The sequence below is a fragment of the Fukomys damarensis genome, unplaced genomic scaffold (assembly GCF_012274545.1).
Source record: "Fukomys damarensis isolate Sample0158 unplaced genomic scaffold, DMR_v1.0_HiC HiC_scaffold_16, whole genome shotgun sequence".
NCBI classification, from domain to species: Eukaryota; Metazoa; Chordata; class Mammalia; order Rodentia; family Bathyergidae; genus Fukomys; species Fukomys damarensis.
The window spans coordinates 126235425-126251685 of NW_022900928.1; the positions used below are offsets into that span (position 1 = coordinate 126235425).

Here is a 16261-nt window from a genome sequence, read left to right on the forward strand (position 1 = left end):
TTGGGCTTGTCTTGCCTCCTGCCTCTGCCTCTGCCTCCCAGAACACTGGGGTTTCACTCATGTACCACTGGGCCTGCTGCTCTTTTTCTCTTCATCTGGAAAAGTTCCATCAGCCCATCCCACCAATTTGATGGATGGAGCTTTTCTGTAACCTTTTCTTAAAAACAGAACTATTCTGTTTACTGTCCCATCTTTTGGACTTGATAATTTCTTCTCCCTACAAGCTGGTAATTAGGTCCAAAGACTTGATTACATTCAGGTTATATCTATTGTTTTCCAAAATATGAAAGAATATAATAAAAACTCGCCATATTATTTGCACTTCCAGGATAACTTCTGTTCTCATTTTTCCCTCCTTTTTAGATCTCTGTCCCTTCACACACATAGAATATATAGTTAGAAAAACTAAACAACACGGAGCAAAAAAAAAAAAAAAAAAAGCTTTTCTTAACTTCTCCCCCAAATCAAGTAGTGAGGGTTTTGTTTCCTCCCACGTGAAGGTGTTACGTGTTTACAGATGACTTCAACAACAACTTTGTGTACTAAAATGACTCACACAGCTTTGTAGATAATGTTCCATTATTGTGCTCCTAAAAGTATTTATTCTCCTAAAAGCAGTGTCATTTTCAAATTATTCAAGGTACCAAGACCTCTGTCTTAGTACCGCTAACCTACACAACTTGGTTCCTTCGCTTAGAGACACCACACAGACAGCCGAGGAAACCAATGACTATCTGACTGAGCCCAAACAGGGCCTCGAGAATCCCAACGAGTAGCAAACCTAAGAACACTGACACGTGGAAGATCCTGTATCTGTCTTCTTCAGAGTTGGAGCTGGGTATTTTCCAGCTATTGGCCATATCATTGTTGGCATTGAGGTTTGTGGAACCAGTAGGAGACACACAGGAATCATTCCAGAACCATTGCAGAAAGACGGGTTGTAAATGAATGTTGCTGCAAAACAAAAGAAATGGAAAATATTATGCCCAGATCAGGTGAGGAACGGTCAAACAATGAACTTTTGAAATACTGTACCCAGGGAGAGGAATGTATGTAGCTCAGTGGTTCCGCTACCCGCCTCGCAAGCGCAAGGACCCGAGTTTGATCCCCAGTACCAAAACAACAACAACGAAAGAAATATTGTGCCCAGCAGCTATAGCTAAGACCAGGCTTTCTAAGCAGGTATCTAGTTATTTTTATTTTACCCCCCCCAATAGCTGGGATTGCAGGTAGATAAATCCATACCCAAAAGCATTCTGGAGGTTATGATTCCTTTGTTTCTGTCAGATTGTGCCTTTGGGGATTAACAAACTGAATCCCTAAGAATGTTTGTCCCAGTAATTGCCTCAAGGAAAAACATGGATTGTTTGCATATTGTGTTATCTACTGCGGCTGCAGCTGTGTAGGACACTAAGACAATGAAGGTCCGTTTACTTACGTTAAGTTTTTCAAGGAAAATTCACAGTTGGCAGTACCATTGACTCGAGAGCTACAGATAAGAGGACCTTCAGAGAGAGCCTGGATAGATACCAGCATGCAGTACGCGGCGCCAACGACTGTGATTACGTTCAAAAGTGATGAAAGAAACATCTGGAAAATGAAGTAGAGCCGTTGGCACACATTACTTCCTGGCCTCGGTGTGTTCCGAGTCTCAGCGGTGCTTGCAGTCTTTTTATCAACCGCCATCACTCTGTAGTCCTCGATCTTAAGACCACAGTCAGGTTAGGTGTAAAGGGGCAGAGGGCAGCATCTCTGCCACTTCCTTACACTCCTCGAAAGAGGGTTGACCTTGCCGCTGTCTGAAAAATCTCAACCTTGTTCGTCTCACCTGACCACTGAGCTCTGATTTCTGCTCCTCATTTTGTGTATTTCCTACTTTGCAGAAACTCAGGGAGACCTCCGTTGCCCACACTTTGATGTCTCATCTCTTGGATCCCCGGGCTTCAATCTACACTTGGCCTTGATGCCCTAAGCATCCTGCAGCACAGGTTAGCGCAGGGCTGCACTGACAGGGCTTCTTGCTGTCCGCCCTGTCCCATGCAGTATGTGATACCGGGCAACACTCATCCCTACCCAAGAGACGCTAAGACCCCTCCTCCCTAGTCCCGCACGACACCGACAAGGTCTCCAGACAGTGCCAAGTGTCCCTTTGGGGTGGAGGCAGGGCTTTTGTTGCCCATGGTTGAGAACTGTGTTGGAGGGGAAGGTTGTAGGCATGTTTTATTTCATGAGTCAGAGTCACGAAAACAGAACAAAGCATGGAGTTTGGCAGAGAAAGTGAGAGTTAATGTGCATTTTTTTTTTCAAAAACTTGTTTTGTTGAGGTTGTTAGTGATGGTTATGAATATTTCAAAGTGAGAAGAAGGGAAGCAAGAGTACTTCTCCTTTGATAGAACATTTCTGCCTTCAGCAGTATATATGTGCTGTGCTCTTCAGAGCTCCTTTAATGAACAGAGCAAAAGTGGCTGCCTATTCAGTGGTGTTGAGGGACCCCGGACTTTATATTATCTCATTTAACCATTTGACCGACCCCGAGAGAGATACTACTACATTCCCACTTTATGGAAGAGAAAACTGCAGCTTGGGGAAGTTGACAAACTCAGGGTCTCAGCTAGGAAACACTGGAACATGTTTTTGGTTTGTTTTTTTGTTTTTGCGGGGCTCACAATACAACACTCTTAGCTCTCTAAGCACAAAATGAAGAACTTAGAATTGAATTCAAATCCTAACTCTCCCATACTCCTATTGTTAGGGAATTGATCATGTTAAAGTATACTGTGATGCCGCCTCACAGTCTGCATTCTCCTGGTACACCTTGGCTCCTAAAATGACCTCATGCCCTTATCTCTGGTTTCTCTCCCCACCAAGGCCACAGTGGTCCAGGAAAGTTGAAACCTGTGTCTGCAGGACTGGGCCCATAAAAGCAATCTGGCCTGTGATAGGTTAAAAGTAACTCACTCCTCCTAAATAAGCAATAGCCCACCCCAAAACTGATAAAAGGACCTTCCTTTCTTTGTTCTTCTCTCTCCTTCTGCTTCTTCTTCCTCCTCTCTCTCTCTCTCTCTCTCTCTCTCTCTCTGCTTTCCTGCCTCCTGCTCGCCTCCCTACAATAAAGATCTCCTGCCGGACCTCTCGGTGCGTGAGTGGCCTAATTGGGAAGGGGCACCCAAAAGGGCACGCGGACCCCCTTTCACCTATGATCTGCACATGTTACTTAAATGTATTCACCAAGAAGTGCCACTTTGTTTACTTTCTGATCTTTTGTTATTTCTACTTCCTACAAAGGGGAACAACTACAGAAAGTGATTCTGGGCATCTATATTTTCATAAGAGTGGGAATTCACCTAAATGATTAGGCCAAACCCATTTTGTATACAGAAAAGAACTAGAGAGAGGGAAAGATACCAAGAAACTATTATAATAGGGGAAATGGAATAGTTGCAGTAGAAAACAAGCTCTGGTGACCCCTTTCCTGTCCTCTCAGGATTTGGACTTTGTCACTTTTATGATGCCTTAGTCTTATCTAGACTTAGAAGATACCAAGTTCGACTTAAGCATAAGCCCTCACCTGGCTAACAACAAATGAATAAAATTGCTCGGATGGCAATTTGAATGGGCAATTGTGACTGAAGTAGCTAGTGCCATTATTACCACAGCATAAGCAATATTACCCATTGTGACAGTATCCCCTGGACACCCTCCACTTGGAATCATCTGAGTTTGCTGAAGCATGGCTGGATTCTTTGCAAGGTTGGTATCGAAGAGCACAACCACCTACTGTACTGAGTTAAGTCCAAAACATACATAGAAAGTGGCATCATTATTCCTGCCTCACTGTGTCTTCAAAGGAGATAGAATTTAAGAGATCATTAAAAAAAGAATCACTTGTTCATCAAGAGTATATGCGAAACAGGGGCCTGGGATTTCGCTCAATTGTTCCACCACCTGACTCACAAGCACAAGGTCCTACTCCTACAGAGTTTAATCCCTGGTACTGAAAACAAAAAAACAAAACAAAAATAGGCAAAATGAATGCAAGAGAAACCACCCACAGAGCTAAGAGACAACCTACAATGTGGGAAAAAAATTTTACCAGCTACTCCTCAGACAAAGGACTACTAGCTGGAATATATAAAGAACTCAAAAAAATCAGGCCCCCAAATACAAAGACCTGATTCAGAAATGGGCATCTGAAAAGATCAGACATTTCTCAAGTAAAAGCAGCAAATAAATGTATGAAAAAATGTTCCACATCACTGGTCATTTGAGAGAAGCAGATGAAAACAACACTGAGATTCCACCTTACACCAGAAAGAATAACTGCTATCAAGAAATCAGCCAGTAACAAATGCTGGGGCTGTGGAAAGAAAGGAACCCTCTCCATTGTTGGTGGGAGTGCAGACTAGTGAAACCACTGTGGAAATCAATATGGAGATACCTCAAAGAACTAGGATAGAGGTCCCATTTAATCCAGCTGTCTACTGGGTATCTCTCCAAAGAATTAAAAAAATCATACCACAGTGATATATGTGCACCCATGTTTATAGCAGCACAGTTTGTAATAGCTAAAACTTGGAAACAACCCAACTGGATAAAGAAGATGTGGTTCTTCTATAAAATGGAGTACTACTCAGCCATAAAGAATGAGAAACTAGAGACATTTATTGCTAATTTTTGCACATTGAGTCCATACTCAAGTGAAATAAGTAGGACATACTTGAGTAAATACTGAATAGTTTCTCTGATGTGAAAAACTAAAAGTGTAAGTAAGATTGAAATGGCATAACTGGGAGTGTGAAATAGGAAGAAAATGGCTAAAGCAGAAGTTGGAAAAGGAGGGGAAAGGAAATAAGGTAAAATTAAAAATGTGAAAAAAGGAAAAAATGGAAACAAAGTCTTTGTAAATAGGGAAAGGTGGAGAGGGTGAAGGGAGAGCAGGGGAATGGGGAAAAAATAAGAACCAAGACATATCATGTAAAGGTACCAGATTCCAATGATAAATGTAACTATATTGTTTGCTTTAACTGTACCAATAAACTTAATGGGGGAGTATATGCAAAAAATAAAGGTTTGTAATGGAAGTATGACTTGAGCAAAACATGGGTGCTTTGATATTTTTTGAATCCAAGGGTTCAGAAGTATATCAAGATATCTTTTGCAGGAATGTTGTGAATACAAGATAGAAATGGTGCAGAGCCAGTCTCCTAATTATCAGTGTAGGAAGTGATGTGCAGGACAAACTGGGAATTAATATTCATTGAATACAATGTGTCAGAAACAGACTGGAAATATTTCAAAAAGTATTGTAATCCTAGATAAGAATCAAATGTCCGAGCAGGCAATATTAAAACAAAACAATACAGATCTTTTGTCCTTTAAGACACTAACTCTTAGGCCGGGGATTTAGCTCAGTGGTTCTGCCTCCTGCCTCTCAAGCACAAGGACCTGAGTTTGATCCCCAGTACCAAAAACAAAACAAAAGACACTAACTCTTGGGCCAGGGAATGGCTCAGCGGTACTGTGTTTAGTTAGCAAGCCCAAGGCCCTGGGTTTGATCCCAGCCCTGGAAATAAAAATACAGAATGATTTATAACCCCAGCAGCACACTGAAATCACCTTGGATGCTTTTGAAAGACACTGATGCAGAGTCTGTGGGAAGGAGGTCACCAAAGCATTGATATTTTTTTAAATCTCCCCTGATTGTGTGAATGTTCTCGTCTTACTGGGCACCATTGCTTTAAAACCCTTAGATCTTCCCACTTCAGCCTGATATATTTACTGTGACTGCTTGTTATTGATCTAACCCCCTCCTTGAAGAATTAGAAGAGCTACTTAAAAGCAAGTTTCGTGGTGTAAATAGTGTGAAGATTGTGAACTTTGGAGCCTGGTGCATTGGGGAAAATAACCACTTTGTAGTTGTGCTACACTGGGAAATAACTCGATTTTTCTGAGCATCAGTTTCTTGGTCAAGAAAATCCTAGAGCTCACTTTTCCCACCTAAGAGTTTGAGAGGATTAAATAACACTGATGCCATACCTGAAAGTGTTCTGAGCAGAGTAACAGGTTAATAACTGTTAATGTACTCTTAGTTACGACTTTATTAGAAATAGGTAGGTCTTAAAATGTTTGAAAAGTAACTGACAACTCTTTTTACTTAACTGGATAAGGACAGTTACCATTCTGAGCCTAGCAAGCCAGCCTTTTGTATTCATGGAGCTGAAGATGGGTTTCTGTTTTGCCCACACCACAAAATGAGCACATATTGAAGTATTAGGAAATTATGAAATCTGCAGCTGTGGTGCGACTTATAAATCTTTCTTTGAAAACCTTTGAGCAGACTAAAGAAAGAACTGAAGCTAGCTCCAAACTAAGGTTTTTATGAGAAATGAAAAAGAATGTCCTCACTTTTCATATGATCATGTGATCAGGATGTTTTTGACCCTGCTGTGCCTCCGTAGGTGCTGAGGACTCAGGGTGGCAGCTTAGCTAAAATAGCAACGGTTAATGTGCTTCCACTTCCAATCCGACCGCTGCACACTCACCCCAGTTTTGTTGTTGCAGCACCCTCGCTTCCTGGCTGCCAAGGACATCGTAGTTGCTGGAATGACCTGGAAATTGCATTACAGGAAAGATGAGTATTAAGACTTCTCGTCAGATGAAAAAGCAGTAATCTCTGTCTCCGGTTTGTCACCAGTTGTGGGAAACCAAACCTCAAGAGAATGAGAGAAGAAACTTAACAACATCCTTATCTTAACTTTGTGGTCTCAATTTCAACCATAAAGATTAAAAGGAGGAAAAAAAAAAGAATAAGATAAGACTACAAGAGCAAGAAGCAATTTAAATATGTTCAGGGACCATTTTCATCTCCAGAATTAAGGATTATTTTAATGTTACATCATTGCCTTTTCTGTTTTACTTTCCTTTTTAGTTTTATTTTAGGATTCCCTATTTTTTATGTTCATACAGAGATTTCTTTAACTGAAATACTGAATAGTTTCTTTGGTGTGAAAAACTATAATAGTACGCAGGATCCTAATGAGATAATTAATAATGTGAAATAGAAATAGGAAGTAAAGGGCTAAATGTGTAGGGAAAGTGGGAAGGGTGGGGGAAAGGTAATAAGGGAGAGAAAAAAATATGAGAAACTGAAAAAATGGAAATAAAGTGTTTGTAAATGGGGAGGGGAGGAGGTGGTGAAGGGAGGGCAGGGACAAGGGGAAAAAATGAGAATCAAGACCTATTATGTAAAGGTACAGAATCCCAATGATGAATGTAACTGTACTGTATACCTAGACTGTACCGATAAACTCAATAAAAAGAAGGAAAAAAAGGAGGAATAAGTTTCAAGTTAGCACTTGTAAAGTGTCTCCTCTGCATTCAGGGTTTACTCTGAATCGTCTGGAGAGAGACTTGGATTTTAAATAGGACGGGTTATTTGTGCACTATTTTGGAAGGAATGTCCCTGGAAGAATTGGTTGCATCATCCAAATTTTGTTTTTCTTCCCCTCCTCCCCCCTCATTATCACAACCTAGTATGAGTGAGTTTTGCAGTGTCCTGCAAACTATGCTTTACTTTAGCAAGGCTTCAGGAAAGAAACTGATGGTTTTGCTTCCCTGTGAGTTGACAAGGATTCTAGGATGTGATGAAAAACACAGTCATGTTTTTAATTTTTAAAAATTACAATAAAAGACACAGTGCTTCTAATGGCCCTCAAAATACCCCCCTCACTTGAAAACACACTTATCCCAACACACTTATTGCCACTTTCGGAAGCAGTTTGCAATTCCTCTTTCATGAGCATCTGTGATCACAAATTCAGTGGATGCTGCCCCTGAGTACCATCAAATGGAAAGGCAGGCTTGCAAAAACATTGTGGGGTGTCCTCATCCGTCTTATTCTCTGGACCTAGCACTGTGTGACTTCTGGCTCTTCCCCAAAGCCAAAATGATCATTAAACATAAATGCTTTGAATCAATTCAGGACAACGAGGCATCCACAACAGCCCAACTAAAGACCCATCTGAAAAATGACTTCCAGAACTGCTTCAGAAAGTGTAAGAATGATCGGGTAGGGCTGGGGATTTAGCTCAGTGGTTCCGCCGCCTGCCTAGCAAACAAAGACTTGAGTTCGATCTCTGGTACAGAAGAGAGAGAGACAGACAGACAGACAGACAGACAATGATGGGATAAATGTGATGGAAGAGAGGGATATTTTGAGGGGGCTTCATGGTAATGTGTCTTTTGGTACTGGGGATTGAACTTGGGACCTTGCGCTTGCAAAGCAGGCAGCGGTACCACTGAGCTAAATCCCCGGCTATGTGTCTTTTACTGTAGTATTTTTTTTTTAATTTTTCTATGAGCAGTCACTGTATTCGTATTTGTTTGTTTTTGTTTTTTTGGCACTAGGAATCGAACTCAGGTCCTTGCGTTTGCAAGGCAGGTGGCAGCACCACTGAGCTAAATCCCCGGCCTACTGTATTCTTTAATATCCCTTGATCACCACTCCCTGCATTTCCCTAACTTTCTTCTACTGAGGTTAGTACCATCTATCTCATCTCTCTAAGCCCATATTTGAAAATTATTTTTAGTCCCACATTCCTTTTCCTCCTCCTGTAATTCATAATTTGTAATGCCTTTACTTTACACTGACATTTACAGTCTTACATATATTGCATTCTCTGTTCGAAGAAAGATTACGGACACTCCCATCTGCGACCAAGTGTGGGTCCTGAGACTTGGTCGGTAATTGTTCACTAAATGAGGAATTGTATGTAGTATGTACACTAGAGGATGCAGAACAAAGAAATGGCCAAAGGAGACTCCAACTTGATGACTGTGCTTTCATTTGCATAACTCTCACATGCAGTTGTGTCATGTCTAACAGAATTTAAAACTACAGTGCTTATAAACTGGGTGTGGTGGCGCATGCCTGTAATCCCAGCACTTGGGAGGCTGAGGCAGGAGGATCGCTGTGAGTTCGAGACCAACCTGGGCTACATAGTGAGTTCCAGGTCAGTCTCTACTACATAGTGAGACCCTATCTCAAAAAACTGAAAAAAACAAAAACTACAGTGCTTATAAACAAGGTTTACTGTACCAAAAACAAAAAAAGAAGAAGAAGACCTTGAGGCTTTATCAACAAGCTATACAGAGGGCCAGGGATTTAGCTCAATGGTTCCGCCGCCTGCCTTGCAAGCGCAAGGACCTGAGTTCGATCTCCAGTACCAAAAACAAAACAAAATGTATAGAACTATGTTCCCCCAAATGATAGTCCTAATCCTGAATGTAAGTCTGCACAGTTATTAAACAGGTAGATCATTAAGTGAGGGATGTCTATATTGATGAGGAACGCTGTAAGAAATGACATTGTATTGTAGAACTTAGAATTTCATTCTCATTTAGTCAGCAGCTATGGCTAGACATTTTAGAAGGAGTTTTGTACTAGAGGAGAGTATAATACAAATGACTTCCTTCCACTTACCAAACTTTAGTTGTAAAGGTGTTTGTAAATCAACCCCACTGCTGCTAAGTGGTTCTCTCCTGCTCATGTTTTCTAACATTTTGCTGAGCTCTGACTACATGCCAGGCCCTGTGATAGGTGCTTTGCATACTCCAGGGCACTCCATCTTCATAACGATCCTATGATGTAGGGACTATTCTATCCCCGTTTCACCCATGAGATAACTGAAGCACAGTTTGAGTAGATTGCCTAACAAAGTGAGAGAGATGAGACTCGAAGCTAGGCATGGACTTCAGAGCCAGGATCTTAACCACTGGTCCACACTGATTCTTAATATTCTCCTCTCTTGGGCCGGGGATTTAGCTCAGTGGTGCTGCCTCCTGCCTTGCAAGTGCAAGGTCCCAAGTTCGAGGCTTGCTACCAAAAAAAAAAATAAATAAATAAATAAAAATTTTTTTTCCTTTAGTTAGCCATGGTAGCACACACTTGTAATTCAGCTGCTTGGAAAGCTGAGGCAGGAGAACTATAAGTTCGAGCCCAGCCTGAGCAACTTAGACCCTGCCTTAAATTAAATTTTAAAAGGGCCAGGAATATAACTTAATGGTAGAGAATTTGCCTGATATGCATGTGGCCCTAAGTTTAATCCCCAACCCCACAAAAAAGAAAAAGAAAAAAACTGGCTTCTTTCTACATAAAATGTATTCATTCTTGTCTTACCACCACTGCCATTGCCCTTCTCAGGGACCTTCTAACTGCCTCTTCCCCGTCCTTTTTTCCAAGACCATATCTACCTCTGTTCTTTCAGAGCAGATTAAGATTTATGCCTTCACAAGGCAATTTTCCTAACAAACTTCAACCCGTGCAATCCTGTGCCGAATCCATACCACTTGTATTGTTAGCAAGCTTCCCTTACACATTTCTCCAAAGACCAACACCCTTACATTTCAGAGGCCGGTGTATATACATGGCTGTTCAGCCATCCAGAAGCATAACTGAAAGCCCAGAAGAATGAGGAAGTAAACCTTAGCTCCCAAACACATTAAACCTCTTTTATTGTATAGGAAAACTACACTGCCTTCTAGAAAAGGAACTGACAAGCTATGTCCCACTGCCTCTTTTTTTGTAAATAAAGTTTTATTGGGACAACATCACTCCCACTTGTTTACAAGTTGTTTGTGGCTACTTTTACACACTAACAGTAGAGTTTGAACCACGGTAGAAGAGACTGGCTCATAAAGTCTAACACATCCACTATCTGGCTCTTTACAGAAAAGTTTACCAGCCCCTGTCTCGGGCAATTAATGAACTAAGATTAATAATAGGACAAGAATGAAAATTGAGGTAGAGGAATTGGAGTATTGTTCCTTTTCCTTTGCAGAAATGCAAACTTTCATCCGGTTTTAGAAGTTAGTTATACATTTTCATGAAGGAGCTTCTAAGGAAGAGCTTTAGCTAATTTGTGATCAAATTCAGACTTTGGGGACCCTCCAAGTACTTGAACATGAGAGTGACATGTAAAGCCATAGCTCATCATAAATATAAATATAAATACTATATTTTACAAATGCCTATTATATAAAATATTTCTAATTTGTTTAACCTCCAACTATTTGTTTTCTGTTAATATTTTAATAATTAGGCCAGGGGTTTGGCTCAGTGTTTCTGCTGCCTACCTCACAAGTGCAAAGTTCTGAGTTCGAGCCCCAGTACCAAAAAAAAAAAACACTTTTTTTTAATAATTGACTTTGATAAATTAGAATTGTGCAATAAGTGAGCTCAGTAAAAGCATGACTAAGATCAGGCTTACAGTTAACAGCATATAAAATAAAATGGCCTGATTATTTTTCATACCTGAGCAAATAACATTTGCAAGGATTTTTTTTTCTCCCACTGAGCTAATAATAAGAGTTGAGGATCATGAACGTACACCTGTACCCTGAACCCTTGTGCCACCCACCTGTTTGCTTAGCGGCATAGCCTATGGTCTTAGGTTCTGTAATTAAAGCGTGCATCATATTTTTCAATGTGTTTAGTGACATCCTTATATTGGTTAATATTTATTGAGGGTGGTAAAGGCAATTTAACTGTGGAACAAGGAAGTCCAGCTTCTCTGAAACTGTTTCACAAGAGTCTATAATAGCCTTTCCGAGATCCAGTTTCCTGCTGGCTTAACTTTATGGATTAAATTAGAGATTGTATCTTTCCCCCCTCTGTCTGGCTGGATCAGGTGTTGAGGATTAAGGTGCTTTACTAGCCTTGAAATCAGATAAATCTAGAACTGGGTTGCACACCCACTGTGTGACTTTGTTAACACTCCCAGCCTTCTAATTTCTGGTCTGTACAGAACAAATTTTATCTACTGAGATTATTGTAATTTCGATGAGATAACAGTGTAATGTATCAACCCAGTAGTTGGCAACTAGCAAGTTGGCAATAAATGAAAGATTTATGTCCCTCTTTTTGTTTTAATGTCTTTGTCTCTTCCCTTCTTCTGCCCCTGTTTCCCAGAAAAAGAATACAAGAGCTGTAGATATGTGTAGCACCACCTCTGGCTTATTTAATGCTAGTAACAAATTTTTATCTAGAGCTACGTGAGTTAATCTAAGTGGATGATCTTAACTTAGAAACTGTTGTGAGCTCTATAGAAATTGCCACCATTAAGTTATTCCCAGACAGCTTCTCCTGACTTCGGCCTGTACCAGACGCAGATCAGCCTCAACCTCAAGCAGAGAGAAGCCTTCTACAGGATGAGGCAGCAGACATGAAGAACTGCAGTTACTTCATACAGTTGAACAATATATTTTCTCTCCATTTGGAAGAGAGCTCTCAGGGGAATGTAAAGACATGGCCCAGAACTTTCCAAAAGCTTTTCTGCTCACTCTTTGCACCTAAAGCAAACGAATAGATTGCTCATAAAGGTAAGGGGGGGAAAAATAACACTATCAACCTTTGAGCGATGCTTCCTGGAATGGCTTTTTGATGCCAAAGTGTTTTTGAATCCAGTTTGCCAGCCAAGGAGAAAGTTGTATCAAAATTTTAATATATAATGGCCTAAGAGTGTCTTTAATGTACATCTGAGGATAAAATCAGTAACAGCATCTGGTTACTATTAAGAATTATTAGGGTCAGGGATTTAGCTCAGTGGTTCTACCACCTGCCCCGCAAACGCAAGGTCCTGAGTTCAATCCCCGGTACCAAAAAACAAAAGAATTAATAATTCTTAATGGCCCTGAATTTTCTTTCTTTTTCTTTTGTGTATGTCTCAAATTTCTTTTAAAGTTACCTATTTGATTCATCATCTCATAAACATTGATAACATCCAGTGTGTACAACTATATCACACACACACACACACACACACACACACACACACACACAATTGAAACAGCAACTCACTCCTCTGCCACCAACTAGACAACCACAGACAGCGCACAAATGGTACAACAAACAAAATCAAGTGTCCTGGATGCTGACTTTCCAACTCCAGCATCCACATCCCCCTTTTACAAATATGGAAATGAAGCCACAGTAGGAGCCGGACTTGGTCACACATGCCTGTAGTCCGAGCTACTCCGGGAGACTGAGGCAGAAAGCTTGCAGGTCTAAGGCCAGACTGAGCAGCTTCGCAACCTTGTCTCAAAATCAAAATTCAAAAAAGAGCTGATGAAGTACTCAGGGGGAGAGCACTTGTCTTGCATGCACAAGGCCCTGGGTTCAATCTCCAGGGCTGCAAAATAGAGCAATAACAACAAGAACAGAACACAACACGGATGATTTACACACAATAATACATACAAGGCAGACCTACAGCTAGATATCCTTCCAGATCTGAAAGCGGTGTTTCACAGCACTTGACTAAAACCATCTCCACAGTGGCCTCTATGCAGTCCTGCTGCATCAGAATTCCTGGGAATAAGTGCAAATGCAACCACTGCAAGTGCCTGGGGTGGCTCGTGACCAGGGACAGTCACTGTACTGCACTGCTCTGTTCTGGATTTCAACAGAAGTAGACCTAGGAATAATGATCAAACTATGAAACACTATGATGAAGAAGTCTTTGAGGTCAGAGCCCCAGAACTTCAGCCTCTATTTTGTTGGCCCACTCTGTTCCGATCCTGGTAATGCTATTGCCATGCTCCCCCTTCCTGTGGTCCAGGCCAGCCAGCGTGCATGGGAGTGTTCCTTATTCCTACAGGGCGCCCCTACTCCTATTGCATTTCCTGCAAATGCTGAGACCGGTATGGGGCCGAGGAAAGTTGAAGACGTGAATTTAAAATGCCTCATGGGGCCGGCAGTGTAGCTCTGATAGACCGTGTGGATCGTGTGCTTAGCGTGCACAAGGCCTTGGGTTTGATCCCTGGTGCCCCGTTAAAAAACTCAGAAAAATAAATGAAAAAAGTCTCTAAGTTTAGAAGAGCCACTCTACATATGAAGAAATATGACAAGTAATAACTCAACAGACTTTTAATCAATTTCTTTTTCTTTTTTTTTCTTTTTGACAAAGCTCAGTAGCTCATACCACAATTTATTTGAATTAAATTACCATTCTCACCGATGACCAGTATATACCCTTACCATACCACTGTGCCTAACAGTATCCTGAGAAAACATAGCTAACTGCAAGGCTGAAAGTCAGTCATTGAGCATTTGACAAAACGGGGAAGCCCCGCTTCAAATCAGGTCAAATCAATATTACTCACCATCAAACCCGCTCCTATAATTCCTGGGAACCACCACTCATAGCAAGAGATGGGGTTTTGAAAAACTTTATCCGCCTCAACTAAGTTGATGCCCAGAGGGATTGCATTGAGAATGACCCCTGCCAGAAGGAGAGCCAGCAGGCTGAAGCCATTGCAGGACGTCCATCCCTCACAGCACGTCATGGTCACCCTGTGGTCAGTGACAGCCCCAACACAGCCGCTGGGCCTGCACCGCGGTGTCTTGCCTTTTATAACAAACATTCTGGTTAACGTTTAGCGTTCATCACTGATGAAAAATGGATTACGAGAAAGGGGTTCAGAGTCCAACAGGGCAGGGCATGAATTATGAGCATTATGACGGAAACAAGGATCATTTTGTATTTTGATAAGGTGAAGGAAGGCAGGAAAAAAAATCTATGGTTGCTGTGAGATAGATTTGCACATGAAAGTAGGCAGACAAAAGCAAAACAAAACAAAACAGATAGGTATAAGACAAACTCCTCTAATATAATCCTTTGCTAGTATCCCAAATAAAAAGAACAAACTGTTTTTCCCGCATTATTGATACTACTATAAGCTATGAAATTTCCTTGCTTTGAAATTATTCAACAAGAACAGGAACACTTGGAGGAAAATATGTTCTCTTCTGAAAGTGTTCTTGATTAGTCAAAATATTACAGTTCAGTTTCAGGCTGCCTGCTCGTGTGCAGTGATTTGTAGTGTCATAGTACTCCAGTACAACAGACCAGTCTGTTTGGAGATCATTCGGCTAAGACATGAGAAGTCTGACTTGCAGAGTGAAGATGAACAGGGATGGAAACCAGGAGGAAGGCTAGCAGCAGGAGAGAGATGAGACGGGAGGTCGTTGTGCCTTATTTTATTCTAATCTTGAACATGTACTTGGCTGGGTACAGTACTGCGCTTTACATTTCTAGCCCAGTTCCATATTGTCTCCCCACCAGCAGGTGAGAGCCTCCAGAAAACACTCCATCAGTTGGATAGGCTTTAAAACCCAGAAGTCCTTGCTCATGCTCCCTGGCTTTCATGATCCACTGAGGGGCTGTGCTCCTATAGTCCTGAGAGATCCAGATGCCCAGTGGCACCATGTTGATCCAGGAATTTACAAAGCCAAAGAGGCAAGGTGAAAGGTGTGGTAAGGGCCTCTGCCTCTGAATGCTTCTGCCTGGCTATGACCCCCATTGTGTTCCTTCATGTCATTAGCCAGTGAGTCACTTGGCTGGACTTGAGTTCAAGTGAGTGGTGAAATACAAACCAATGGTCCAGAAGAAAAGAATCAAACATTGGGTGTTCAAATATCTAGGGTGCCTTCTTCTTGCTTCTGTGTAGTCTCCAGCCCAGCTCAGGGCAGATTCAGCAGGTGCTGCTGGGAAGAAAGAGTGAAAAACTGCAGTAGTGGAGTCCCCCAAAAGAGGGGTGGAGGAGAAGGAGGAGGAATAGATATGCAGCAAGAGGAGAGAGACCATGCAGCTTCAGTGGGAGACAGAAAGGGTAGCTGCATGACTTCTTAATGACTTCCTACTTCTTGATTTCTACCTTATAAAGATAGGGCCTGCCTTTGCTTTCTGTAAGATGTCCCTGTACTCTCAAAATAAACGAGCCCTTTTACTGTATACTCTTTTGGGGGCCTTCCTTACTGTCTTCTTTTTACCTTCCTTCCTCCTTTCTTCCTCCCTCCTTCTTTTCAGTGCTGTGGCTGGAACCCAGGGCCTCCCACATGATAGGTAAGTCCTATATCACTGATTACACCCCCTGCCCCAGGCTTCTATCTTTCTGCAACCAAAGAAGAGTAAAATCAAAAGTTACTAAAACCAAGTATAGAAAGCAAAATATTCTAATACGTTCTCATATGGGATACCAAAAATAGCAAAAGCCTAGGAGTTCAGGAGAAGGATGGATTCTATCAAAATGGGGTGAAAACTAGGATTCCTGTCAGCTCTGGGAGATGGCTAAAATGGGACACCGAAAGGTGATGAGAAGAGCATTCCACATACCAGTGTCAGTCACTTGCAGCAAATTGAAATCCTTCTAGCTGTGTTAAACAAGAAGAGATGCCACTGGGGAAGTTGGTGTGCGAGATTCC

At 41.5% G+C, this 16261-nt stretch overlaps 2 protein-coding genes across 2 annotated transcripts in view; one reads left to right on the plus strand and one right to left on the minus strand.

Annotated features, from left to right (window-relative positions):
• The window catches only part of Mff (mitochondrial fission factor), a 42300-nt gene extending 35452 nt beyond the window's left edge, over positions 1–6848 (plus strand). Inside the window, exon 12 of the mRNA XM_010611747.2 lies at positions 6562–6848. Coding sequence (XP_010610049.1) covers positions 6562–6642 — 81 coding nt within the window. The 3' untranslated portion in view covers positions 6643–6848. The remainder of the gene's footprint in view (positions 1–6561) is intronic.
• Tm4sf20 (transmembrane 4 L six family member 20) lies at positions 559–14374 on the minus strand. Its single transcript, XM_010611762.2, has 4 exons — positions 14161–14374; positions 6543–6608; positions 1439–1590; positions 559–954 (listed from the first exon to the last, which is right to left on the minus strand). The coding sequence occupies exons 1-4, from the start codon at positions 14341–14343 to the stop codon at positions 672–674; spliced, it is 684 nt and encodes a 227-aa protein (XP_010610064.1). The 5' UTR covers positions 14344–14374; the 3' UTR covers positions 559–671.
• Between the last annotated feature and the right edge of the window lie 1887 nt (positions 14375–16261).

Coding starts and splice junctions, on each gene's coding strand:
- Tm4sf20 (XM_010611762.2), bottom strand. CDS start 14,343: ATGACGTGCTGTGAGGGATGGACGTCCTGCAATGGCTTCAGCCTGCTG. Junction 6,609..14,160: donor TTATAGGAGCGGGTTTGATG/GTGAGTAATATT, acceptor TGCAATTTCCAG/GTCATTCCAGCAACTACGAT. Junction 1,591..6,542: donor GCTGCAACAACAAAACTGGG/GTGAGTGTGCAG, acceptor TTCATTTTCCAG/ATGTTTCTTTCATCACTTTT.